We start from the raw sequence: 24952 nt of genomic DNA on the forward strand, positions 1-24952 counted from the left end.
CGGAGGCAGCAGGAGAAGCTGCGCCGCAGCCCGGGCCTCGGCGAGGGCTTCGCAGACGGCGTCCACCCACAGGAGCCGCCGCCGGGCTCACCAGGTCCCTGGCTGCTGCGAGAGGTGTCAGTACCCCATTTTACAGGGATGGAAACCCAGGCCCAGAGGGGCGGAAGGACTTGTTAGCAGACGCTGGCCTCCAGGTTCCAAGGGGGGACCCCCAAAGAATTCCTCGTCCGCTCCCACACTTTCCCCAGGCACGAGGAGATACGGAAGGGCCCCGAGGCGGGCGGGGCCCCGCCCCGGCCCCGCCCCCGTGACATTGCCAGAGTTAATTGGGCCGGAACCATGACAGTTCCCGTTGCCACAGCAACCAGGGCCGGGCTCCCTCAGCACTGGAGAGAGGCTTCGGGCCCGGCTCAGGGGCCTCGAGATCGGGCTTGGGGTGAGACCTGTTGCCCGCTCCTCGGGCGGGGCGGGCGGGGCTCCGCAGCACCAGGGCTCTGAGAGGGCCCGGGTGGACAGGCTGAGCTCCCCGCCGGGCCGGACTCAGCGGGCACATGGGAACACGGGAGGCAGTGCGAACCTGGGGCTTTAGGGTGGGGAGGGAGCCAGGGGCGCGTGCCCACTCTTGCCGTTTGCCCCAGCTGTTCCCTAACTGCCTGCCATCTTGCCCCCCCACAGCCCAGAGCATGTTCCAGATCCCAGAGTTTGAGCAGAGTGAGCAGGAAGAAGACTCCAGTCCTGCATATAGGGGCCTGGGCCCCAGCCCCACAGGGGCCCAGCTGGGCCAGCACCGGAGGACGTCCCCAGACCTCCTGGGAGTAGCTGGTCACCAACAGGGGCAGCAGACTGGCAGCAGCCACTATGAAGGTAGGCATGCCCCTCCCCAGCCACCTGCCTGTGCAGTGGATCCTAGTCCCCTGGCTCCCTGCACCCCAGCCCGTATCCATACTCACTGGGTGGCTTTGTAAGTCCCTAACCTCTCCAGGCCTCAGTTTCCTCTTCTGTAAAACAGCAGTTATTCACCACCACTGTAAGACTGTTGGGATAATTAGTCAAGACTAAGTAGAAAGCACTTAATTATAGTGCACGTGCTAAGCAAACACTCAGGAAATTAATCTGTTATAGGGTCAAGCTGGTAGCACGCCAGAAAGGGGAAGTGACTTGCCTAAGGTCACACTTGCTCCTTTCCTTTGGTAGGAAGCACAGCTGAGAAGTGGAGGTGCCCTGCCGCAGGCTGTCGCCTTCCCGCCACCCCTCCCATGATCTTTCCCGCCCTGCGGCTCACACCCACACAGTGCAGCCCTCACTCGGGCAGGTGACACCCGGCGGCAGCCAGCCCTCCCAGGCAAGGGGTCTGCAGGGGATGGGGAGCAGAGGCAGTCCTCCACACATACACACCCCTGGAGGCCCAGAGCCCAGGTGGGAGTGTGGGCACAGCGGGCAGTCACCATTTCTCAGTAGTGCACCTTTCCAGTAGTCACCCCAGCCTTGGCTCCGGGAACAACCACAGAGACCTGAAACCAGAAATCATGCCCTTGCCTGCTGAAGACTAAGCTGCCATCTCCCCACTTTCAGGAGCAGGAACGCTTATGAAGGCCGCTCGCCTCTCCCACCCACCATGCTGTCAGGCTGAGTGCCACAGTTATTCTTTTTTTTAAAGATTATTTTCTTTAAAGATTTTTTTTTAAAGATTATTTAAAGAACTGGTGTGTAAGCCAGAGGTGCGAGGGGTGATTCACCCGAGAGAGCAGGGAGCAGAAAACTGCTGAGGGGAGCAGCGGGTAAGACAGGAGAGGTCTGCTATGCCGTGTGGGTTGCTCCCTGGCCAGCTGGGGATCGAACTCATGCTGCAGTGGCTGGCGATAGCTTGATAGTGCCACCAGGGAGGCCCCCACAGTTGTTATTTTAACTTCCACAATTCCATACAGCTTTCCACCCCCCACCTGTCTGCCTTTCCCCTCCTTTGTGTACCAAGTGCTTGCCATGGGCCACATGCAGTTCCAGTGCCAGGGTGCATCAGGGACCCAAGGAGGTGAAAGCCCTGGTCCCTGGGGAGCCCATATTCTACTCCCACATGGAGAGATAAACCCTGAACAGAGGCTTTCTCTTTGGAATCCCAAATTCTGTGCCCTGCCCAGGGGGTAACCACTAAGGTGGTGAGTGTCAACCTCGGTAAGAAGCAACACTTGAGCAGACTAGAAGGGATGAGGGGTGGGAAGAGATCCAGGTGTAGGGCAGGGCACATGCAAAGGCCCTGAGGCAGGACGGTGGTCCAGGTGTGGCTCTGGGAGAGAGGGAGGGGAAGGGTGTGAGTGGAGGGGGAGGGGCAGCTGGGCAGGGCCCTGAGGGCCCCTCAGGACTTCAGCAGTCACTTTGGGTGAAGACAAGGGAGGGCTTTGAGCGGCGGCATGCATTTGATGCGGGCAAAATCACCAGTGTCCCTGTGTTCAGACTAGTCTGCAAGGGCCTGAGGCAGTGACAGAGCTGCGGGTGAGAGCTCTGCATAAACACCTGCCAGCAGGATGGTGGCTTGTGCCAAGGCAATGGCAGTGGAGGTGGCAAGTTACCGGACTGTGGGTTTATTTTGAAGGGAGCGCTGGATTTGCTGATGGATTGGAAGCAGGGCACGAGGGAAGGAGCCCAGGAGGCCTCCAAGGAACCTGGCCTGGGCATCTAGAAGGATTGGGTTGCTCAGGAACAGAGAGGACTGGGCAAGATCAGGAGCCCGCCTGGGGGCAGCTCAGGTGAGACGTGCCTTTGTGGCGTACTGGTGGGCATTTGCAGTGCGGAAACGTCCAGGTGGGATTTTGCACTTTGCCCTACCGGCACTGATGTGGTGTGTTCTGGACGCCTGCGGGAGCCAGTGTAAACGGGAGGGCTCTGGAGACTAAGGAGTGGGCAGCCAGGTAGGGGGAAGCTGAGAACAGGCAGGGCCTGAGCAGGTGGAGGCTCTGAGGTGGGGTGGGGGTGGCGCTGTTAACCCGGTCATTGCCTAGAGCAGTTTGAGGGAGGCCTGGAAGGCTGCCCGCAGTAGCTGGGGATAACGGGAAGACCTTTGGAGGCAGAAAGCAAAGCCCGCTCCTGGCAGCTCTGTCCCCGTCAGTGGGCAGCAGAGAAATAGGCGGCAGCTCAAGTCCCAAGGAGAGTCACCGAAAGGTGACTTTATTTAAGCTTTTAAAAGAGAAAAAACAGGGCCTCCCCGGTGGCGCAGCGGTTGAGCACTGGGTTGCGAAGCCACCCGCGACCTCTGCGGCGCCGGTTCGATCCCCAGCTGCTCCCCGGCCACCAGAGGAGGGTCCCACATGGCGCGCAGACCTCTCCTGCCGCCCGCTGCTCCCCTCAGCAGTGTCCTTCGGTCCTTCTGCCTGCTCTGCTCCCCGCTCTGGCTCTGGTGAATTCTCTCACCCTCCCGCGCTTCTGACTGTACCCAGTGCTTGTATAAACAAACAAACAAACAAATAAAAAACATGCCTTCATATAAAAAAAAATAAAAGAGAAAAAATAGAGCAAGTTCATAAGCTGATGGGCGCCATCCAGGATTGAGGGGGAGAGTGGTGATGCAGGAGGGGAGACTTGCTAGACAGGTAGGAGAGCCGGGGGTCTGGCGCCCAGAGGCGGGGTAGCTCAGCCAAGGGCAGGGCAGCAGACAAGGGGGGCAGGAAGTTTCTTTTGTGGGTTTTCCAATTCGTCCGTGAAAGGATACCAAGTCAGAGTCAAGAGTGAGGGCCGGGGGTTGAAGAGAGAGGAGAGAGCTTGAGGTGGTCATCCGGGAGCCTGGGAGGTATGCCAGGCCATAGGAAGGGCACCACTTAGTGGCTGTGAATTCAAGCAGACGTGGCCTGCCTGCGCTTGCTCCAGCCACCCTGGCTGCTCAGCGTCAACGCGAGCAGCAGAGCTGGACTTAGCCAGAGCTGTCTGTCCCAGCCTGAGAGAGGGGTAGGGTTGAGGTGCATGCACGGGAGAATGGCTGGTGTGGGAGGTCAGCTAGCCTAGTGGTAAGAAGAGCCCCAAGGTGACCCAGCATCACGAGAGTCAGGGTGCCAAGGAGGTGAGCCCAAGGGAGGTTTGGGATGGTGTTACTGATGGTGACCAGGTCTCAGTTATACCCATGGGAATGACAGTGGCAGGAAAGGTGGAGGAGGGGCAAAGGATGGAGAGCCCAGAGCTGGCAAGGAGCACAGAGGTCCCGTGAAAGATTAAGACAAGAGGGCCTCCCTGGTGGCGCAAGGAGTTAACACGCAACCTGTGAAGCTGTCTGTGGCCACCGCAACATACTTTGATCCCTGACTGGCCAGGGAGCAACCCTCATGGCGCAGCAGAGCTCTCCTGAGTCACCCGCTGCTCCCCTCAGCAGTATATTCAGTAGATCTGCCTGTTCTGTTCCCCGCTCTCTCTCTGGTGAATCCGCTCACCCCTCACACCTCTGGCCTGTACCCCAGTTCTTATATGTATACAGAGGTCGCAGCCCAGCGCTCAACCGCTGCTCCACCAGGGGAGGCCCCATTAATAAATCTTTTAAAAAAAGAAAAATTAAGACAAGATGGTGATGAAGAAAGTGGCAGGTTGGGGCCTCCCTGGTGGTGCAAGGGGCTCATCATCGGCACTATGAAGCAATCTGCAGCTACTACAGCACGAGTTCAATCCCTGCCTGCCAATTAGTGTCTCCCAGAGCAGGGACTGCAGCCCCTTTGTGGGCTGGGCCAGCTCCAGGGAGAAGCCAGGGCCTGGGTCAGGCAGGTGCAGGGGAGCTGTGGGAGTGTGATGGTGGGGAGGGAAGGCGGGGCTCCTAGCTGGGGAAGCCATGGGCTCTAGGCTCTGGTCCAACCAAGGATTCAGAGGCAGCTTAATCTGCTTGACTTAATTTTGTTTTTTTCCCCCTAAAGATTTATTTATTTATGCATACAAGAACTGAGCTGTAGGCCAGAGGTGCGGGGGGTCGTGTGAAAGGATTCACTAGAGACAGAGTGGGGAGCAGAACAGGCGGATCTACTGAGTACACTGCTGAGGGGAGCAGCCGGAAGACAGGAGAGGTCTGCTGTGTCATGTGGGTCAGCTCCCTGGCCGGGGATGGAACTCAGGCCGAAGTGGCTGCCAATAGCTTGATAGCACTGAGACTTTATCTCTGCACCACCAGAGAGGCTCCTGCCTTAGTTTTCTTACTTGTAAAATGGGAATAGAATTAGTCCCACCTCACAGGGGTGCAGGAGTCGGGCAGAGACTATGGCCTTTGATGACCCCAGAATCTACTCTCTGGCCATTTGTAGAACACAGTGGAGCAGATGCCAGCCTCCACTTTTAATGTTTTCTAATTTCCCTTACAATGGAAGGGGCTTTTGTACCTCAGATGGCTGGAGGGTTCATGGGAAGTCCAGGCAGGGCCTGCAGGTGTCTGAGGCTGACAGGCAACATGCCTGCCTAGGGCAGGGCAGCTGTCCACCAAGATCCAGGAATGTGGATGTGTCCAACCGCACCCTCTTACCCAGAAGCCAGTGGGTAAAGAACTTAAAGCTTTGCTGGCATAGGGGGGAGGGGGAGTGGTTACCTCCAGTTCTAGGACCCTCCCATTTCTCTACTCCAGCCTCTTGCCAGGTTCTCAAGAGAGTGGTTCTCAAGAGAATGGAGACCTATGGTCTCCCAGGAGAAGAGCCCAGATTACCTTCTCCACCAGAGAAGTAGCCTATGCCCTGCACAGGGGCCTATGGGTAAGACTGATTGAGTGTGGGATGATGGTTCCTGACAGACTGTCTCCTTCCCCCAGGGAGTTCACAAAGGTGCACTCAGGGTTTTCCAGTAAACAGAACATTTTAAGGCCAGTTTGCACAAGTGGGTATCACTGTGATGGAGGCTGCCTTGGCACTGCTAAACCCGTAGCTTGGATGTGGATGAAAACCCCCACCCCATGGATGGGCTCCCAGTGGAGCTGGCACTAGGGGAAGCCCAGAGGTGCCTTCCCCACCCTGAGCCCTCAGAGTTGCCCGCAGTGCTGCAGAGGGAGCCTGGGGCGTGCAAGTCAAGCACAGTCCCTGGAACAAGGCTGTTAGGCTCGGATCCCAGCTCTGCCACCTATTAGCTGTGTGACATAGCTGTCACTTACCTTCCCGGTGCCTTCATTTTCTCCTCTGTAAAATGGGGACAGCAGGATGTGGTGAGGATGTAGCACTTTCAGCCAGGTTCTGAATCCTGGGCGAAGGGGCAGTGCCCAGACCATGGCCCACCTGCAAGCCACTTCCAGCTCTTGAGCCTCGCGCCTGTCATGTGCAGTGGTTGTGAGGGCATTTAGCGCCTTGAGAAGAAAGTGGACATTTCCTGAGCACCTAAGTGGCCAGGCAGGATGCGCCAGCCACCTGACTTCAGGCACTCCCTACCTCCTCCTCTCTCCGTTTCATCAGCAGTAAATTAGGGTGAACTTGGTGTCTGTTCACTGGGAAGCTGGGGCCTCCACAGTGTGAAAAGCGCAGAAGCTAGTGCTTTCCTTGCCTCACAGTGGCCCCGGGGGCAGGTGGGGGGTGGGTGGTCACAGAACAGGAGCATGGTTGAGGTGGGGCCCACGTAGCTACCAAGCCATGCCACTGCCCACGCTCCACAGCAGGCCTGCTCTTCTTGGGACACCCTCCTCCTAGCTCCTCCAGCCCTGATTTCCAGTCCAGACTGCTGGTTTAGCTGCCTATTCTCACTGTCACCTGGCTCCTCAAAGGCCTATGGCATCGCTCCCTGACGTTAGGCCTGGCCTTTGGTGCCACTCATAACAGCCAGTTGATCGCACCCTCTAGCTCAGGCCCTTCTGGGTGCAGTTCTCACTCCCCTCCTTAGCTTTCTCAGCCCTGTGTTGTGAGCTGGGACCCCAGGAGGGCTGCAGCCCCAGGAGCCTCAGGGCTTTGCAGAAGGCCCTCTAGGCAGGACAAAACACTCTCACTCTGACTTTAGACCCTGGCCTAACTCTTCCTTCCTCTAAAGTGCCTCCCCTAAGACAAGCCTGGCCATGGACTGTGAGCTTATCCCTTGCACTTGCTCCAGGTCTGTCTTTCACTCTGTGACTTAACTCTGGCTTGTGCTCTTGGGCATGGGTCTAGGTCTTTGTTGGCTTGGATATGGCGATGGGGTTGGTAGGATTGGGGGTGACGACGGCTCATAGAATACAGGTCAGACAAACTGGGAGCTCAGAGACGCGCTTCTCTGAATAATGACCACGGTGCACTTTCAGCTTACAAAGCACACTCCCTGTGTTGTGTGACCTTTACACAGTCACTGGCAGCAAGGCTGAGGCTGGACAAGGACAGCGATGCGGATAATCGCTGGACTCTGGATTCCAACAAGCCTTGAGGGACTCTGAGCGGTAGCCTGTGGTGTGGGCAAAAAGTCAGCGGGCTAAGGGCGGGCGGCACAGGAGTTGAGCTTCATCCCCCGACTCTCTGCAGACGCCGGAGCAGTGGAGACTCGGAGTCGCCACAGTTCCTACCCCACCGCGACCCAGGAGGATGAAGGGACGGAGGAGGAAGAACTCAGTCCCTTCCGGGGCCGCTCGCGCTCAGCGCCCCCCAACCTCTGGGCTGCACAGCGTTACGGCCGCGAGCTCCGGAGGATGAGCGACGAGTTTCAGGGATCCTTCCAGGTGAGCGGGGCCCGGGGGACCGGAAGCTGCAGCCCTGGGTCTACACGACCGCACTCCCAGCTCCCTGCCCTGGCCGGCCCCCGCGAGGCCCAGGGCATGCCGGGACCTGTAGTCCTGCACTCTCTCCCTTCGGTGGCCCAGGGCATGCCGGGACCTGTAGTCCAGCTCCCACGCCAGGTCAAAGCTCTTGGGGTCCCCAAATCCACGGAGCGCGAGGCCCGCTAGTGTAAGTTCTCCCGGCCGCCCCTTCCGGGCGTCCCGAGTTTCTTGGCCTCGATTTCAAACCATTTCTTTTCATTCTTGAATTGCAGCCCATTTCCCAGGTGCTACATTTCTGGTTCTGGCACCAACACGCAGGGTCCTGGGTGCCCCCGCCCCCAGTTTCTGGGCTCCACGCCCAGAGCCCCACGCCCAGGCGCCCCCTCTGGGAGCCGCGGCCTTGAGCTTCCCCGGGAGCTCACTTAGCGGGGGGATTCCGGAACTTGAAGGACCTGACAGGACGCGGCGACTCACTCAACCCTTTCCTCCTCCCACCCCGAAGGGACTTCCTCGTCCGAAGAGCGCGGGCACCGCGACGCAGATGCGGCAAAGCCCCAGCTGGACGCGTATCATTCAGTCCTGGTGGGATCGGAACTTGGGGCGAGGAGGCGCCGCCCCCTCCCAGTGACCTAACGGCCTACTTCCCGAAACTCCCCGGGCCTCGCGGCGGCCATCTTGAGCGCGGGCGGAAGTCTCCCTCAAAGCGTCTTGTCGTGTCCGGAAGGAGGCGGTCTGACCCAGAGCCCCATTCTCTTCCGGCGCGCGCCGGGCCGCGGAGGCGGGGCCCCGTCGGAAGCTTTGACGTTGCAGCCCGTCGCCGCCGGAAGTGGCTTCGGGGTCCCGCCCCCTGCCGAGGCCGCCCCAAGGCGCCTGCGCCAAGCTTGGAGCCTGGACGACCCCCGGTTCACCGGGAAGCCCTGCCTTCTCCCGGCCCCTCGCCTCCGCGGCGCGGCCGCGGCCGCCGCTTGGGGCTGATGGCGAATAAAGGCCGCGTCCGTGCCGCCGAGTCTCCGCTGTCCGTCGCTTGCGGCCCCGTGGGCTCGGGGGGCGCTGGCGCTGTATCAAGTGGGGACCCCGCTTTGCACCCAAGGGAGACAGACTGGCGTGGCGGGATCTCGTCCCGGACAGACCGGGACGCGGCCGAGGCGGCGAGCAGAGCTCCGGCTGCTCGGCCCCCGGGAAGCCGGTGCGCCGGGCCCCCCAGGCCTGATCGCGGCGGTGGTCACTGGGGACTCGGCCCGACCGGCCTCCCGAATTCCGCGCTCTGCGAGCCGTGCCCCGGGGGCGGGGGGGGTCACTGGTTCTATTTGGGTCAGTCCTTTCGAGGAGCTACTGTGTGGCCGGCCCGGGGCCAGCGCCGCGCAGGGAGCTGGCGGGGGCGGGGGCGGGGCGGCGAGGCCCGGCGGAGGCCGAGACCGGCGATCACGGGGCAACCAGAGGCGTCTCACCCGGACCTGGGCGCGGAGCTCAGCTCAATTCCAGAAGGATTTATTGGCGCCCCCCTCTGGACAGACCAGTGCTCCGTCCTGGGTTTACAGAGATGAATTGCGCCACAGCCTCGCCTGTCCGAAGCTTTCTGGCAAGGGGAGAGCAGGCCTCTCTGGAGCTACAGCCGGCTGCGGGTGTCCTGACAGAGGGGCCCGGAAGGGGGTGGGGGTGGCAGGACGGCTTCCTCAGGCTGGAGAAAGGGAGGACTTCAGGGAGGCGAGTGGGGACTGGGGCTTGGTGGAGATGGGGGAGCAGCAGAGGCCAGGCTTTCAAGGGGCTTGACTGTGCCACCCAGGACTTTAGTGTTTAGCCTGGCTTTTGAGGACCCTGGAGGCGGACAAGTAGTGTTTTTTGAAATGGAGTCGGGAAGACACAGGCTGTTTGCTGAGGAGTTCGCCCAGGGAGGTGGGCAGACTTGGGGCTGAAAAGGCCTGCAGACAGAAGCAGGGAAAGCCTGGGCAAAGATCCCCAGCCTGGGGAAGGCCCCATTCTGCAAGCCAGGTCTCGGGCTACCCCACCCCATGTGTTTGCCTGAGACTGAAGCAAAAACAAAGAAAGAAAACTCAATTGGCAGGAGATAAGCCCAGATAAGAGGCTGCCTTCCTCTGGAGGAGGGAGGCGGTCAGCCCTGGAAGCGCCAGGAAGCTGGGAGAGGCCTTGAAGAAGTGCCAGCCTGACCCAGCTGCAGAGCCTGGCCGCACCCTCGCTGCGGGTCTGCCACTCCTCGATGGCCTGCGGCGGGAGGTGGAGGCCTGGAGTAGGTCCTCCAAGCTGGCTGGAGACAGTCCACCATAGAGGGTCCAGGCCCACCCTGCCTCCTGGTCAAGGCGTCTTGACTTAGCTGTGGCCTGGCACTCGTGACTTCCGTTCTGGGCCTCAGTTTCCTCACCTGTAAAACAGGAATAACATCTCCCTCACAGGGATGAGGGGGGTGCTGTTTCTCCCAGCCCCTGTGTCAGCAACCTCCCCTTGGGTCACCCCCAGCCCTCCTCCCTCCCACCTGTCCCTGAGCGCCTGGATTCCCAGATGTGGGCAGGTTGTGAGGTGCCCAGTTCCACCTCTGGGTACCCCATCCCTGATCAGAGTCCATTGCCCATGATGGCCCAGGGAACCTCAGGGAAGATGCTGGCACTTGGGTCATGTCAGACAGGAGGGGGTGGGGGGCAGGCAGCAGAGGCCTGTGCCTCCATGAAGGGAGGTCGAGTCCTGCAGGGAGAAAAGTAAGGGGCGGGGTGGGGGGGGGGAGTAACAAGAGCCACAGCTGAAGGGCTGAGGCAGGAAAGCCTGGGGGAGGCCAGAGTGGCCTCTGACCGCACAGTGAGAAAATCAGCCTCTTTCTTATCTGCAGACCTCGGACAAGGTCTCAAGATTCAAACCCAGTAGCCCTTCACTGGGGGCCTGACCTCATCCCCACAAACCCATTTTATAGATGAGGAAACCGAGTCCCAAGAAGTGGCAGAGCTAGCTAGGAGCAGAGTCCACTCCGGCACTGCCCCACCCAAACCACACTGCACACAGGGTCCCTGCAATTTTTTATTCACGGGAAAACTCCCCAAAGAATAAGACTGTGACTCCTTCCCAGAGCTTGAAGTTTCCACTCGTGTGCTCCCCGGGGAAGCGAGGGAGAAGACTCCCACTCAGGGTGGTGGGTATAGGGGGGTGAGCCCCCCCACCAGGCCCGGTGACCCAGCCCCCTCTCTAGGACGGCAGGCGGGAAGGACTGGGGCCTGCCGGGCACTGCAGTGCGCAGGGCTTGTATCAGTTTAAAAAAATAAAATTTCTAAAGATAAAAAGGTTTTTTTAAAAACAAATTAGTGTGAAATAAAAAGATTGGTGTTAAACGAGTTTAAAAAAGTAGTGTTCTAGCCGCTCGCCCTCCCTGCGGCCCTCAGTTTAAAAAAATAAAATTTCTAAAGATAAAAAGATTTTTAAAAAAGTTAAAAAAGATTAGTGTTAAACAAGTTAAAAAAATGAGTGTTTTAGCCTCTGCCCTCCTCCCAGTGTTTGCCCTGGCCCTGCGGCCACCTCTTGCTCAGCCAGTTCAGAGCTTCGTGTTCTCCTCCTGGCTCTCCGAGTCGGCGCCGGACAGGTGCCCGCTGCTCCCGGGTGCGTGACCGTTGCTGGCACAGGCCACTAGAGGCCCGTCCCCCAGCCCCTCTGGCGTCTCGCCTAGCAGGCTCCGGCGGATCTCCTGGGGCAGCCTCGCCCGCTGCTCCTCACACTCCCGGACCAGCTGGGCCCGCAGCTGCACAAGGACAAGTGTCACAGGCCAGGCCGGCGCCCGGCACTGTGCCTGCCCCGCCCCACACCTCCGCGGCCTACCTTGGGCTCCTCTTCCGCCAGCTGCTGAAGGACCTGCTGCTGCCCGGCCAGGAGGCGTTCGTGCCGCTGCTTCTGGGCCTCCTCCAGCTGCAGGGGGCAGGGGCTCAGCCAGGGGTTTCTAAGGGCAGCCCCGTCCCCCGGGGCTCCGAAGTCAGACAGCATAGGCCCCTCAGGTGGTGTCACTAGGTCATGTGAGGTGACCTTACAGCAGAGGCCCCGGGCCCAAAGCCTCCTCCAGGGCCGTGGCACTGTTGTGACACTTGGCTTTGGAGATGGTGTGGGCAAAGGTGAGGTGGTGCCTACAGGGGAAGGGTCTAGGAGCCCCTCTAGGTCACCGCAGCACCAGGCCATGTGCGGAGGAGACGGGTTTTGAAAACTGAAGGCGGGGAGGGGGGCCCTGAGGGACCTGGGCCTCACTTACCCGACGGATGGAGTTGACTGACTCCGTGATGTGCCGGCGATTAATCTCGGTCAGTTCCCTGCACAGGAGCAAGGCCAGAAGGGTCAGTGCCCACGCACCCAGCTTGCTGGCCTCACACCCTGAGATCCCCAGCCCCCATGTCTTACACCTCCTTCTTATGTTTCTCCCTCGTCTTAGCCTCCGAGATACTGTTGTGGCGCTTCCTGTCCAGGATCTTCTGTAGCTCCTTCTTCTCCCTGGAGGGCCAGGGCGGGGGAGTGATAAGTCAGTGGCGGGACTGGAGGCTCTGCCCTCTTTCAGGCACCAGGGAGCGCCCGCCTCTGGCACACAAGACCCCGTGCCTTCACCTCTCGCTCGTTTCCTTCAGCTTCTTTAATTGAGTGGCATGTGCATCGTGGACAATCTCCCTGATCCGCTGCTGAGCCTGTGGACACAGGTGGCCAACAGGTGACACAGGTGGATGACAGGTCTGTCCAGAAAGCACGTGCTCCCTCACCGCCACCTGCCTCTCACCTGTTTCAGGTGCTCTAGCCTCCGCTCAGCCTCTGTGACTGCCTGGGCCTCCCTCAGCTCCAGCAGAGTCTGTACCTGTTTCTTCTGGAACTCTAGAAACCGCTTCCCCACGTCCTCCTCGTTCTCTTTACCTCTGTGGGGAGAACCCCTCTCGGTGATGCCCGGGTGGGTCACGCGGACGTGGGCTGGGAGGCGGCGGGGTCGGGGTCAGAGAGGCCTGTGAGCCCCACCCATGCACACACTCACTGGACACTCCGGGCCCGCGCCTGGGCCAGGATGTCGAGCAGCCGGCGAGTGAGGGCCGCAGCCTTGCGCTGGTGCTTCTTGAGCAGTTCCCGTAGGTCTCGCTCCTGCCGGCTCTGGAGCTTCAACAGAGACTTGTGGCCGCGATGCTCCTCGAGTGAGGCGGGGCCCACCTCTGCGAGCAAGAGCAACAGAGTGTGGCTGGGCCAGCCGCCCCACGGAAACACGTCCCACACCGCCTTACAGGCCCGGCCCCTACCTGAGAGGATGCTGGCAATGAGGTCGTCCCGCTGCCCTGGAAGCAGAGGCAGGAATGAGAAAACCGAGGAGAGAAGCAGCACTGCCCCTCGGCTCACCCCAAGCCCACGCAGCCCTTACCTGGGCTGCTCAGGGAGGGACTGCTGGGGGAGGTGACAGTGCACGGGGGCCGGCGGGGAGAGGCATCCGGCGTGCTGGGCGCAGGATTGGGGCATAGCTGGGACCCCAGCTGTTGAGACTCGGTCGCCTGGCAGGTCTCCGGGCCAGCCTGATCCTGTGGGGCGGAAGCAGAATGCTCTTTCCAGAAATGCTGTTGTCTCTAGGCCCTTCTGTCCTTCCCGATGCTCCCTGTCAGCATCCCCCGCCGGTCGGGCTCTAGGTTCCTCATGTGCAATGAGGGGCTGCCGGGGTAGTTTGTGCAGAATGATAGGAATAAAACAGGCATTTCTAACCCGCTTCCACACCGGTGTGGAGATGATAAGGTGCGATCACATCGCTAGGACACCAGAACTCACTGCCTATGCTCATGAACTTCCAGATTGTTCTCAGAAGGCCTGGCTCAGCCCCAAGTTTCCTCCCCTGTCCAAGTTCCCCCTCCACCCTTGCCCACAGCTGCTCGTCTTCCTTGTTGCTTAGCTCCTGATTAAATCACAAAGGAAGTGACCGCAGAGTGGGCACCGGCCTCTCCCACTAGCAGCCCAGAGCTGCGTCTCATCACTGCCTGCCGCAGGCCCCTCGGGAACGGGTCTCGATGGGCAGGGGAGCCTCTGCTCCTGACCCCTCCCCACAGAAGCCACCGCCCATCTCCTGGCTCCCAGGACCACATTTTAAAAGCTTCTGTGGCTTCTGGCTGCCCAGGGAAAGCCTCAAAAGCCCACACCCCGCTTTGATCCTGCCTGCAGCTGGAGGAACTCCAGCTCAGGCCTGAAAACCTCTCACGGGCAGAGGTGGAGAGACACCAAGGCCACCGGGCCGGTGCTGGAGGCAGAGCCCAGGGCTGGGGGCCCGGGCCGGCGGCTCTGCGTCTCCATCTCTGCACCAGGGCAGACGCAGGAGCTAGAAGGGTTACATGAAGCAAGGAGGTGAAAAGCGCTCACCCATGCCAGCCTGGCAGAGTTGGCGTTCAGCGTTCACTTGGTTTTATTTTGGGTTTGGGTGAGAGAAGAAAGGGTTAGAATAAGCTTCCCCAAAAGAAGGAAGGGCTGGACTTTGCAGTGACGCCCTGGGCAGTCCACTCAGGAAAGGAGGCAACCGCTAGTGGGCAGGGGTGTGACTGCGGGCACCCCCGCAGCCTGCCCCATCCCAGCTTACCTCATTCTCCCCAATAAGGGCGGCCAGCTGATTGGCCCTCTGGTCCATCAGGCTGACGTGCTTGATGGGGTTGATCAGGGCCTCAGCGTAGTCTGGCGGGGGCAGGGACAAGGGTCTTGGAGACGGCACACTGGGGCTACACCCGCCCCCCAGCTCTGGAGTCGCAGAGGGACCACAGAACCCACCGCAGGTCTATGTGCCACTCTCAATTGGGGTCACCCAGGTAGCAGTGCCCAGCCCCCGAGACACCCTTGCCCCTCAGCCTCCAGGCAGGGTCCTCCTGCCACCCAGCTCACCCTGGTGGTCATCGGGGATGTAGTCGGATGCCTCGGTATAGATGAGCAGGGCCGGCAGGCACAGCGGCTGGTTGGCCTCGTTCCGCAGGCAGATGTAGTGGTACCCTGGGAGGCGGGGGCGGGGGGGGACAAGGTGATCAGGAGGCTCCAGCCCCCCACTGCTGCCCCCAATCTGCCCAGGGCCACATGGCCTCACCTGAGCGGATGGCAGAGACGGGCAGGATTCGGTGCCCCACGAACTTGCCCCCCTCCTCAAAGGCTGCGATGCGCAGTGAGGCCAGTGTGGGCAGCACCACCTGAGAGGGGCACAGACGGAGCTGAGCCCTGGGCAGACCCTGACGGGTATGGCCGCCATGGCACAGCCGACCCAGCCGTCAGGCCAGCACACAGCACCGACGCCCACACAAGCTGACCCGACGGGTGACCAGTCGCCGAGCCCGCGGCCTGCGGCTGGTCCTCCCGTCCTCGCTCACCCACAGGGAGCCCGAGCCCGACCATGGGACATGCAGGACCTGGGCTGGGCCTGGGGTGACAGGCCCAGCCTGGACGACCCTCAGCACCCCCGCCTTTTAGCCCCCGGCTGTCACCCGTGGGCCTGCTCCCTGCTCACCCGGGAGAGCCAGGGCGGGGCGGGCGCCGGGCTCACCTTGGGGAAGTCGAAGGGCTCCTCATCCCACACAGGGTTGAAGGAGTTGCCCTGGGAGGTCCGAGTGCGGTACCGGCGCCGGGTGTCGACCGGGAGGCCGAACATGTCCACCTCCACGTAGATGCCCACCTTCCTGTCGGACAGGAACTGCCCCGAGATCACCTGGGGGGCCGGGAGGGTGAGGCGGCGCCGAGCCCCGCTCTGGGGCCCCTGCCCGAGCCCTCCCCGGCCCCACCTTGACCCGCAAGGCGTTGGCCACGATGCCGTCCACGATGACCTCGGTGAAGGGGTCGAAGGACTTGTCGGGCCGCCGCATGAACTCCGGCTTGAGCAGGTAGCCGCTGCGTCCATTGTACTCAAACACGCCCGCGTTGAGCTGCATGGGCACGTCTAGGGCGACACGGCAGGGCACACAAGGTCAGCACGTCCAGTGGGTCGGGGCTCAGGCAGGGCAGCGCCAGGCAGAGGGGCACTAGGGATCACGGGCCGGGGGCGGGGGGCAGATGGAGTCTGGGTCCAGGGGTGGGGCCCAGGGTGAGGAAAGGCGGGACGAGGAGGGCCCAGGCTCAGCCAAGGTCACAGGTGGGGTCGTTAGCCCAGGTCTTGGTTTGGTTTGGGGAACTGAGGTTAGAAAGTCAGAGGTCATTCCGGCAGGACCAGCAGGGTCATCGGTCAGAAGTCAGTGAGCGTGGGCGCCGGGGGTCAAGGGTGGAGTTGGGTCAGGGCGCACCCAAGGTCTGGAAGTTGAGCGCAACGAGCTGACAGCCCACGTTCCAGAAGAGCTGGGGCATGTAGTTGGATGAGTCCACGCGGGTGCCCTTGGGGTAGATGCGGCTGAGCTGCTGCTTGTTGTATCTGAGGTTGACAGTCAGGGCCCACATGTGCCTGGGCCAGCGCCCTGGACTTGCTCTGGCACCCCAGATTCCACCTCCCCACCTTTGCTCAAGGGCCCCCTCTGGAATCCCGCTTCTCAGCCCAGGCCCTGTGAGGTCTCCCAGGCCCACGCGCATCCCAGGGTGCTGGAGAGCCCGGACCCTGAGCAGATGGCCTAAGTGGGAGTCAGAACATCTGAGCTGGGGCCTCCCTGGTGGCGCAGCGGTTGAGCGCTGGGTTGCGAAGCTGCCCGCAGCCTCTGCAGCACTGGTTCATTCCCCAGCCGCCAGGCGAGGGTCCCACATGGCGCGCAGACCTCTCCTGCCGCCCGCTGCTGCCCTCAGTCTGCCTGTTCTGCTCTCCGCTCTGGCTCTGGTGAGTCCTCTCACCCTCCCGTGCTTCTGACTGTACCCAGTGCTTGTATAAATAAATAATCTTAAAAAAAAAAAAAGAACATCTGAGCTGGCCTGCAAGCACCCCCACTCTGACCACGGGCCCCACAACACGGAAGGATACTCCACAAACTCCATGGGGCTCTTAGTCAGTTGCTCCATGGCCTTGGTCTCCACGAAGGATGACATCTCGAAGCACTTGTTCCTCTCTGGGGGTGGGGGGGCAGGGGACAGGAGGGGGTCAGGCCTGGCAGGGCTGAGTTGGCTCCCACCCTTACTATCTGGGACCCAACTCACTTCGAGCAGCCTCAAAGGACTTGAACTTGACTGGCTCAATGTAGTTGACGAGTGTCGACATTTCCTCTGTGGCATTGACCTCGCTGCTGGCAGTGCCCTGTGGCCCCCAAATGCCGGGTCAGTGGTGCTTGCTCCATGGACAAGAGCTGTCCCCGCAACCTCTGCCTCTCCCCCGCCTGCAGCCACACTACCCGTGTGCTGTCAGGGAGGGCCCAGCCCCTGCACAGCCTATTGGGCTGTGCCCATCTGCATCTCTCTGGGGGCCTCAGCCATACGCCCTGGGTCCCACTCTCCTGTCTGCCTGCCTGACTCATGGGAGCTGGAACTCCTCCCCCAGCCCCAGAGTCCACTTGCTCATGTGCAGATGAGCTCAATCTTCACCCCCATCTCCAGTCATGTTGCAAGACCCACCTTGCCCTCTCCTCTGGGTGGCTCACAAGAGCCTTGATCTCAACACCTGTGATGCTGCTCCCACGGGGCCTTTGCACATGCGATTCCACTGTCTCAGGTCTGCCCCACCAACTCGCCATCCAGGTCAGCCCTCCCACCCTCCTCCCAGATCTGAACCCTCTCGCCTTCCTCACCTCGTCATGAACATAATCCCTGTTTGTCTAAGTTACCCCCTTCCGGCTAAGACACACCCTCTGAACAGCAGGTAGACAGAGATAACATCTGACTGTTGTCAGACCCCACCCCCAGTGTGTGCCTGGCATGCAGGTGTTCAGCAAATGCTGGGGAAAGGAATGCATGCTGGCCCCCCCAGTTCCTGCCTGCAGGCCTGACCTCATCCGTGGTTGGCTTTTTAGGGTCTGACTGTTCCTCCTCTTCCTCATCTTCTTCCTCATCCTCACGGTCAGCAGGTCCAAGAACATCAGGGCCCTGCAGCAGCCCTTCTTCCCCCAGAGACTTCTGAAGCTCCAGGCTGGGCTTCTCAAGGCCCACCTCCTCCCCGTTGCTCAGGCCTGTGCAGCTGTCAGAGCTGGGAGACCCTGTAGAAAACAGGGCCACGGGTTGGGGATCAGGGCACATGGACCTCAGGAAGAGGGGCTGCCCCAGTGTGTGTGGTGACTTTGGGGAGGATTCCTAGGGCAGTGTGGCTGAGGGAGAGAGCAGAGGCCAATGGCTGGGTGGTATTAAACCCAGTGGTAGTGCAGAGGGGCTTCAGGTCAAAGTTCAGGGCCCAGAGTTATGCCCATCAGGGAGGTAGCCAGGTAGTTCAGTAGTGGAAGAGGCAAGAATCACGGTCCACCCGTCTTGACAGTGGGGGTTAAGGATGACTTGGCGTAGCTGCAGGTCAGGGGTGAGCCAGAGCCACACCCAGTGAGGTGTGCAAGTGGGGGTCAGGTGGTAGAGGGGCCACAATGAAGTGAGAGGTCAAGGTTAGCTGAAACTATGACCAGTCGGTGGGCAGACTCAGCGGGGGCCACAGGGCAGGGGTCACAAGTCTGAGAGGTGAAAGTGTGAGGACGTGGCTCGCTGAGGTCCTCATTCAGAATTCAGATTGTACTTGGTTGAGTACTTGGTCTGTGAGGTGGAAGGTCGAGGTTGAGAGGTCAGGGGTTAACCACATCCAACAGGGGTTTAATTCAGAGAGGTGAGTGCCTGGGTCAGGGGTCCCCTATGCTAAGAGGCGGTGAGGGGCTCAGCGAGGAGGGAGGTGGGGTCGGGCCCAGGAGCTTCCCGGGGGCCTGGGCTCGGACGGGGGGGCCAGGTCTGCCCTACCCAGCTGGGGGGAGGAGGGCTCGGTGGCCGCGGAGCTCTCGCTCAGGGCGGAGTTGCTCTGCTCTAGAGGCCTCTTGCGCACGGAGCTGTCAGGGACGCTGGAGCTGGGCCGGTGCCGCTTCTTGTTCTTCACCAGGATTCGGCCCATCAGGTCCTGGGGGCTGGGCAGGGGGACGCCCGGGGCCAGCTGGCAGACATGCACAAGTTAGAGCCCACTGCGGTGCCCTCGCCCCCACACCCGCCCCGACTCTGAACCCCCATACCGGGTACTTGTCCAGGGGGTCAATGAGCAACGCGTCCCCAAAGATGGTGCGGCAGTACTCCGCCATCTTGGCCTGCTGCTTGGCCCTGTGGGGCCGAGGTCAGAGGTCAGAGATTCCTGGGGTAGAGCTGAGGTCCACAGGGCAGGTCAGAGGCCCGCTGGGACAGTGGAAGGTCCGGGGTCAGAGGTCACAGGAGCAGTCCGACACGGGAGGACCATCTCCAGGGGGCCAGGGTCCCCCCGTGTACTGGAGATTCCTGGGGGCCCAGGTGTGGGGTCGGCCCAGATCAGGGCCCACTCACGAGTCCACGTGGTTCTCAAAGGAGAGGATGACAGGGTAGGGCGACGTTTTGAAGGCAGTCTCCGCGATGGCCTCCAGCACGTCACGCAGCGGCACCTCGGTGGTCATGGTGAAGCCGTGGGTGATGAAGGGCTCCTCCTCAGGCGGACGCCCTTTCCACACGTCCAGCTCCACGCAGCGGCAGCCCCACAGCAGCGCCTGCCGGTACATCTCCACCGACGAGGTCCCCGTCAGCTGCCCGGCTGCGGGGGAGGCTCTGTCACTGGCCGCCCGGCCAGCCTGGTTCCACCCCGCCCCCCCTCCCGAGGCCTGCGGCAAATCAGGCCATGCTGGGGACAGGCCTGGCGGCAGGGCGGCCCGGTTCCATCCGGCCGGCCCCTGGTGACTCCCGAACTTACTGGAACCAGCACCATCTCTTCCCAGTGTCCCCAGAGTAGAGCCCACTTCTTGCCACCCAGCCCCTGGTGCCCACTCAAGCCGGCAGAGCCGGGGTCCACAATGTCAGCAGACAGCTTGACCCCCAGGACGCACCCTCCTACTGACTGATAAAGGCCCATCACACCCTGCCCACCAGACTGAATCGGGGCAGTCATCCCCAACACCCCACGGCCCCTCGCTTCCCTTCCCCCTCAGCCACCGCTGCCTTGAAACAGCCTCCCTCTCCTCCGCCTGGGGACCGAAGGCCTCAAACAGCTTCCCAGCCAATCTCCGCAGAGCACCTAGCGTCATCCTCCCAAAGACATACCAAGTCACGACACCACCCCCTGCTCAACAGCTCCCCAAAAAGCCCTTCTCGCCCATGAGGTGTCTAGTGAGGGCCCCTGTGCCTGGGGGCGCCTAGCCCTGCCACCTCTCCAGCACCCCCCCACCCCCGCCTTCAGACTCCATGCTGCCTCCTGAGAGCACCAAGATCCATGCTGAGAAGAACCAGGCCCCGGGGAGTGGTCTGTTCCCTGCCTGCACCCCCAGCACCAGCCAACCCTAAAGGAGGGAGTCAGGGCAAGGCCAGAGGTCACGGGGCCATCCCCGCTCCGGTGCCGCCGGCTCACCCGTGAGATAGGTGTTGTGGGAGGAGTTGATGAAGTAGGAGCTCAGCGGCTGGGTCATGTCCGCACTCAGGTCCAGGGTCTCCAGGGGCAGGATGCCATTCTCCTCGCCCCCCAGGTAGCGGCTGAAGCCCTCCATGGACATCTGATCTGGGGGCGGGGTGGGGTCAGTAGGGGCCGCCCCCGCTGCTGTACCCCCTTCCCCCTACTGTACCCCACTCACCCCGCTCCAGGAACTGCTTGTTGGGTTCGTACTTCTCGATGAGCTGCCGGGCCTGGGAGGGCCGCAGGGGCGGGTAGAGCACTTCGTTGAGCCTCGGGTCCCTTTGTTTCTGGTTGATGAAGTCCATGAGCTGCTCCAGCGTCAGGTACGGCTTGCCCTTGGCCCCTCTGAAGGTGGGTGAGAAGCTCGGTCAGGCTGGAGCCTCCTGGGCCATCACTCCAAGCCCCCACCCTGGGAGACGAAGGCAGAAAGCTTGTGCCTGGCTCCAGCAGCCATTGCTTGGGACTGGGCAAGTCATTGCGCTCTCTGGGCCTCAGTTTCCCCGGGCTCTCCTAACCACTCAGCACTGGCACTGGCTCGCAAGGGTCCCGCATGCTTGGCTTGCCACACTGCTTCCAGATCCTGGACCCAAATTCAGCTCCAGCCCTCACTTGCTGACTGAGCTCAAGCCAAATCCATAACATCTCGGAGCCCCTCGGTTCCCATGCCCCAAAAGGGCTGGAGAAAGCAACCCCTCCTGCAAGGGGTTAGCACAGCACTCTGGGCAACGTGGCTCTGGGCTTGGGCACAGCCCTGGCATGCCAGGACCCACCAGTAGCTCCACTTCCTCCCATTGGAAGGCACCAGAGCAGAGGCACGCTTCCCTGGGGGTGCAGGGGTTAGGGTGGAAGCCTCCCCTGCTCACATCTCTAGCAGGATCTTGTCAATGTCCGGCCGGAGACACAACTTGTTCAAAAACCGTTCAAAGATTTCCAAGGTAAATCCATCAGGCCGAATGGACTCACTCTGATGACAAAGGAAAAAGGGGTGAAAACCCAGGGAGAGAAATCTCCTCATAGCACCCCACTCTGCCCCCAGCCCACTCACCCGGTTGAAATTGAGGCCGCAGGATTCCAGTGCTGTCTCTACTCGCTTCTTGTCTGCTGAAAACATCTTCAGGATGCTGAAGAGGCGGGAGGGGTCAGGGTGAGTGGGGGCACAGGTCACCAAGGCCAGGGCAGAGGGGAAGGGTGCTCACTTCTTGACAGGGATGCGTCCATCCTGGTTCACCTGCAGCTTCAGCTTCGTGTATCTGGGGAGGTAGGTGTGACGGTCACACCTGCAAGGCCCACTTGAACCCCAACGCCCCCTCCCCCTGACCCCTGCCAACAGGCCCACAGCTCACGCTTTGCGCAGAAAGGTGTTCCGGGAGGCATTCTGGGCCAGGATGTTCATTGCCAGTTTGAACAGCTCCTCGGACCAGACCTGAGGGGTCAGGACGCAGGGAGGGCATGAGCAGGGGACAAGGGGGCTGGTCAAGCCACAGCCCACACCCAGAACTGCGACGGTACAGCAAGTGCTCAAAAACGCTTCGTCACAGGATGTCAGAAACAAGAGGCAAGGACAGCCTGGTACGTGACTATCAGGCACTACGGCTGACGTATCAACTGAGCCACACATCCCACCCTCCCTGCCAGCTGGCTGGCCCCGGAGCCACAGCCCACCTTAGCTGTGTCGTCCTGCACGGCTATGAAGTTCAAGAATGCTGTGTTAACTGGGTCTGGCCCAGCCACCACCGTCATCAGCCTCTCCTCCAGTCGGGCCTCAGGGCCACCAAAGCCCAGCACCTCCCGGAGCTTGGGATCCTAATCCAGTGAGAACCTAGAGTGAGAAGCAACGTCCCTGTCCCCCATGACCTCCCCTGGGTTCTCAGCCTGGGCCCATCACTCACCTTGGGCATGCGGGCGTAACGGCCAATCCTTGTGTCCCTGATGGAGCTGATGTCCAGCATGTCCACCTCCTGAGGAAAACACACACCAGAGTGAGTCTGAGAAGCTACAGGGCAAAATCTGAGAGCCCCCAAACTCCCTCCCAGGCCAGAGAGTGGCCACCCCCTGCTATATAGCTCCAGCCTCAGCCCCCCACCCCAGCACTTCCGGTCTAGGAGCTGTGGGAGAGGTCAGTCAGCAGCTGGCCCCACCCACATGGCAAGGGAGGGGATTCAGGGGTATGGCGGGTGCCCTAAAGCTGAGCCAGCTGCTCCAGCGCCTGCCCTCACCATGTTGGGTCCCGTCCAGAACAGGAAGAAGCCATTGGCGTCCACGCGCAGGGTCACCAGGTTCCGACTGGAGGTCTCCTGGGAATGCACCAGCAGGGTCAGGAAGTGAGAGCTGCTGCCCAGGCTTGGTCCCGGGAGGCCCTCGGACCATGCACACCAATTTCTGACAGTAAGTGATGATGAAGCCTCACCAGCCCACAGGCCCCTGGCGGCTCCCTATAGTCCTCAGGACAAAGCTGAGGTCCTGGGTGTGACATCTGGGGTCACGGTGTTCTGGTGTTGACACCCCTCCCCCAGCCTCACCGCTCGCCTGCAGATGGCACATGGACCACTAAGTCAGCCCTTTCCCTCCAGTCTTTGCTTCTTGGGTCCTGTGTCAACATATCCTTTCCTTCTTTTTCTCTATCATGAGGCCTTGGAAGGCCCCCATGCTCCCCAAGCACTTGGTTTCTCCTGAAGGCCTGAGAGGTCCCAGCAGCCTCCCAGGAACATTTGTGGGACAAAAGCAGAGGGTTCAGAGTCTGACACCACCCCTCCCCCACAGCCCTTCTGTGCTCTTCAGGGTTCCATGGACACTGGTCACCCTTCACATGTCTCAAAGGCTACTACCCCCCACACTGCACCCCACTGGACCCCCACAGCCTCATCGCTCACCACACCTTAGAGGGCACAGACTGCATCCCCCCAGAAGTGGATTCACCCTGTCTGCGGGGACCGGACAGTGAACCCTGTCGTCCTTCAGTCAGCCCGGGGCAGGGGAGGGTGTGCTGGCCCATTTTCTCAGGAGGGCCCAGCCCCTGGCACACTCCCAGGGCCACCCCATGCCACTCACGACCAGCGGCCTAGACTCATCGGGGCCTGACTCCCAATAGAGGAAACCGCCTCACCTCACTGTCACCCCAAAATGCAGCTCACTGTATGGTGGACAGTGGCTTCAGAGCACAGTGGCTCCCCTCACCCCCTCACACCGCCAGGCCTGCCAGAGCTAAGCGCTCACCATCCAAGGGCTCCCACAGACCCCCAAGGACCCCACAGTGTGTGCGCCTTTGCCCTTCCCACGTTGCAGGCAGGAGACTGAGGCCCCGGACCCCTGCCAGGCGCCCAGCTTTGGTTCTCAACTCCAGCCCCACTGTGGGACCCGTGGGGAGAGGCCAGAGTGCTCCAGCCAGACTCAGTTTCCCCTTGGGGGGATGAGGCCTGCACCAGCCCCACCCATCTCAGGCTTTGCTTACAAAGGACCGGGGAGGCTGACCTAGGAGGGGTTGAAGGCTACAAGGAGGCTCCAGAATTTGACGCTGGTCCCTCCCACCTTACTGCACTGACACCCACCCGAAGCCCCTCTCTGGAGCTTCCAGCCCCACCCCGGGGTTCAGGTCCCCCAACAATGTGAGGAGCTGGGAGTTCTGCAGTGTTCTGTTCCTGGGACATCCCACAGCCCCTCCCCAGGGGTCCGGCCTTCAAAGGCAGCCCCAGGCTCCAGCTTCCAGTCCCAAGTCCCAGTCAGGATCCCCCACCCCACCCCCAGGGCCCTCTCCCGGCTCCCACTTCCTTATTTGGGCTTATCACACTGATAGGAAAAGGAGAAACTTTTCCCTTCAGGCCAGCGGGGGGGGGGGGGGGGGGGGGGGGGGGGGGGGAGGGGTCTGCCCTGTCCTCTGGGGCGCCCAAGCACCCCGAGTGGCACACCTGCTGCCTGCGGCCACGCCCCCAGCCCCTCCCCTAGCCCCACGCCTACCCGCCCCACCCAGGCGGAAGGGAGCCCAGAGTCTTCCAGGCCTCTGGCCCGCCCGGGAAGGCTCGGAGAGGACCGGGCTGCGCTTGGCGGCCCTGGGGACAGGGGCCCGGGTGCAAAGGAGGGGGCACAGGCCAGGTCAGGGAGCCACAGGTGGGAGCCAGGGCATCTGGGAAGCACCAAGCAGGGCAGGTAAGGGGGGGCAGGATTTATTGGGGTTCAAAGTCCCAATCTAAGAAGTGTAGAGCAAAGTCCCCATGGGTGGAGGAACTTGGGGGGGGCGACGACTCCACTAGGGGGTGACCTGGTGCTCCCACCTGAGCAGGAAGCTCAGCGAGATCCAGAAGCAGGGTTAAGGGGTGCCGGGCAGAAAAGGGGGTGAAAACGTGATGAATGGAGAAGCCTGTTCAGCTCGGGCGCTGGGAACGGCCGGGTCCCACCCGGGGCGCAGTGAACCAGCCGGGGGACCCGGCCCTCAAGCCAGAGAGTTCGGAGCCCGCCAGGGGTCCTGGACATGGCCAGGGCCGGGGAGCCAGAGCGGGACCGGCGGGACGGGGTGGGCAGGGCGCGCGCACGAGGGGCCTGGACGTCCCGGCGGGGAAAGTCTCCGGGCCAAGGAACCGAAAGCCGAACTACCCGGGGCTGGGGCTGGGGTGAGGGGCGAAGTCTTCGTTACGGGGACTCGAGTTCCGGCGCAGAGCCCGGCTCGGGCGGGGGCCGCCGCGGCCGGCCCAGGCTGCGGCGCAGAGGCCCCCGGCGTCCGGCCGAGCCCGAGCGGGGGAGTCCCGGGATCTGGGCGGAGCAGGGGGCCCCGCGCTTACCTCGTCCCATTTGATGAACTTACTCCCGCGCCGCAGGGTCTCCCCCACCGCGGGCGGCTCCAGCTGCAGAGCGTGGACGCCGGGCCTGGCGCCTGCCATGGC

General features: G+C 61.6%; 2 protein-coding genes across 6 annotated transcripts; one reads left to right on the forward strand and one right to left on the reverse strand.

The window, feature by feature from the left end:
• BAD (BCL2 associated agonist of cell death) lies at positions 1-8724 on the forward strand. 4 transcript variants are annotated; one of them, XM_037517655.2, is made up of 4 exons: positions 1-116; positions 676-864; positions 7413-7606; positions 8148-8724. In XM_037517655.2, exons 2-4 carry the CDS (start codon positions 684-686, stop codon positions 8271-8273), a joined length of 501 nt encoding a protein of 166 aa, XP_037373552.1. In that variant the 5' UTR covers positions 1-116; positions 676-683; the 3' UTR covers positions 8274-8724. The 4 variants fall into 4 exon arrangements, with proteins under 4 accessions (XP_037373552.1, XP_037373553.1, XP_037373551.1 ...); XM_037517656.2 differs by lacking the exon at positions 1-116 and adding an exon at positions 135-194; XM_037517654.2 differs by lacking the exon at positions 1-116 and adding an exon at positions 214-436 and having other exon boundaries at positions 8148-8723.
• A 368-nt stretch (positions 8725-9092) lies between these two features.
• Positions 9093-24952, reverse strand: PLCB3 (phospholipase C beta 3). 2 transcript variants are annotated; one of them, XM_037517659.1, is made up of 32 exons: positions 24851-24952; positions 22298-22375; positions 21971-22039; positions 21744-21884; positions 21425-21504; positions 21278-21331; positions 21127-21202; positions 20945-21045; positions 20260-20426; positions 20040-20186; positions 18992-19232; positions 18691-18775; positions 18428-18614; positions 17489-17694; positions 16706-16802; positions 16533-16617; positions 15874-15998; positions 15379-15533; positions 15144-15305; positions 14694-14793; positions 14498-14602; positions 14202-14293; positions 13011-13164; positions 12892-12927; positions 12636-12807; positions 12390-12522; positions 12224-12300; positions 12023-12112; positions 11877-11934; positions 11456-11542; positions 11159-11378; positions 9093-10022 (listed from the first exon to the last, which is right to left on the reverse strand). In XM_037517659.1, the coding sequence occupies exons 1-31, from the start codon at positions 24947-24949 to the stop codon at positions 11175-11177; spliced, it is 3663 nt and encodes a 1220-aa protein (XP_037373556.1). In that variant the 5' UTR covers positions 24950-24952; the 3' UTR covers positions 9093-10022; positions 11159-11174. The 2 variants fall into 2 exon arrangements, with proteins under 2 accessions (XP_037373556.1, XP_037373555.1); XM_037517658.2 differs by lacking the exon at positions 9093-10022 and having other exon boundaries at positions 10044-11378.

The sequence above is a fragment of the Talpa occidentalis genome, unplaced genomic scaffold (genome assembly GCF_014898055.3).
Source record: "Talpa occidentalis isolate TD23 unplaced genomic scaffold, MPIMG_talOcc4v2.1 talOcc4.17, whole genome shotgun sequence".
Taxonomy (NCBI): Eukaryota; Metazoa; Chordata; class Mammalia; order Eulipotyphla; family Talpidae; genus Talpa; species Talpa occidentalis.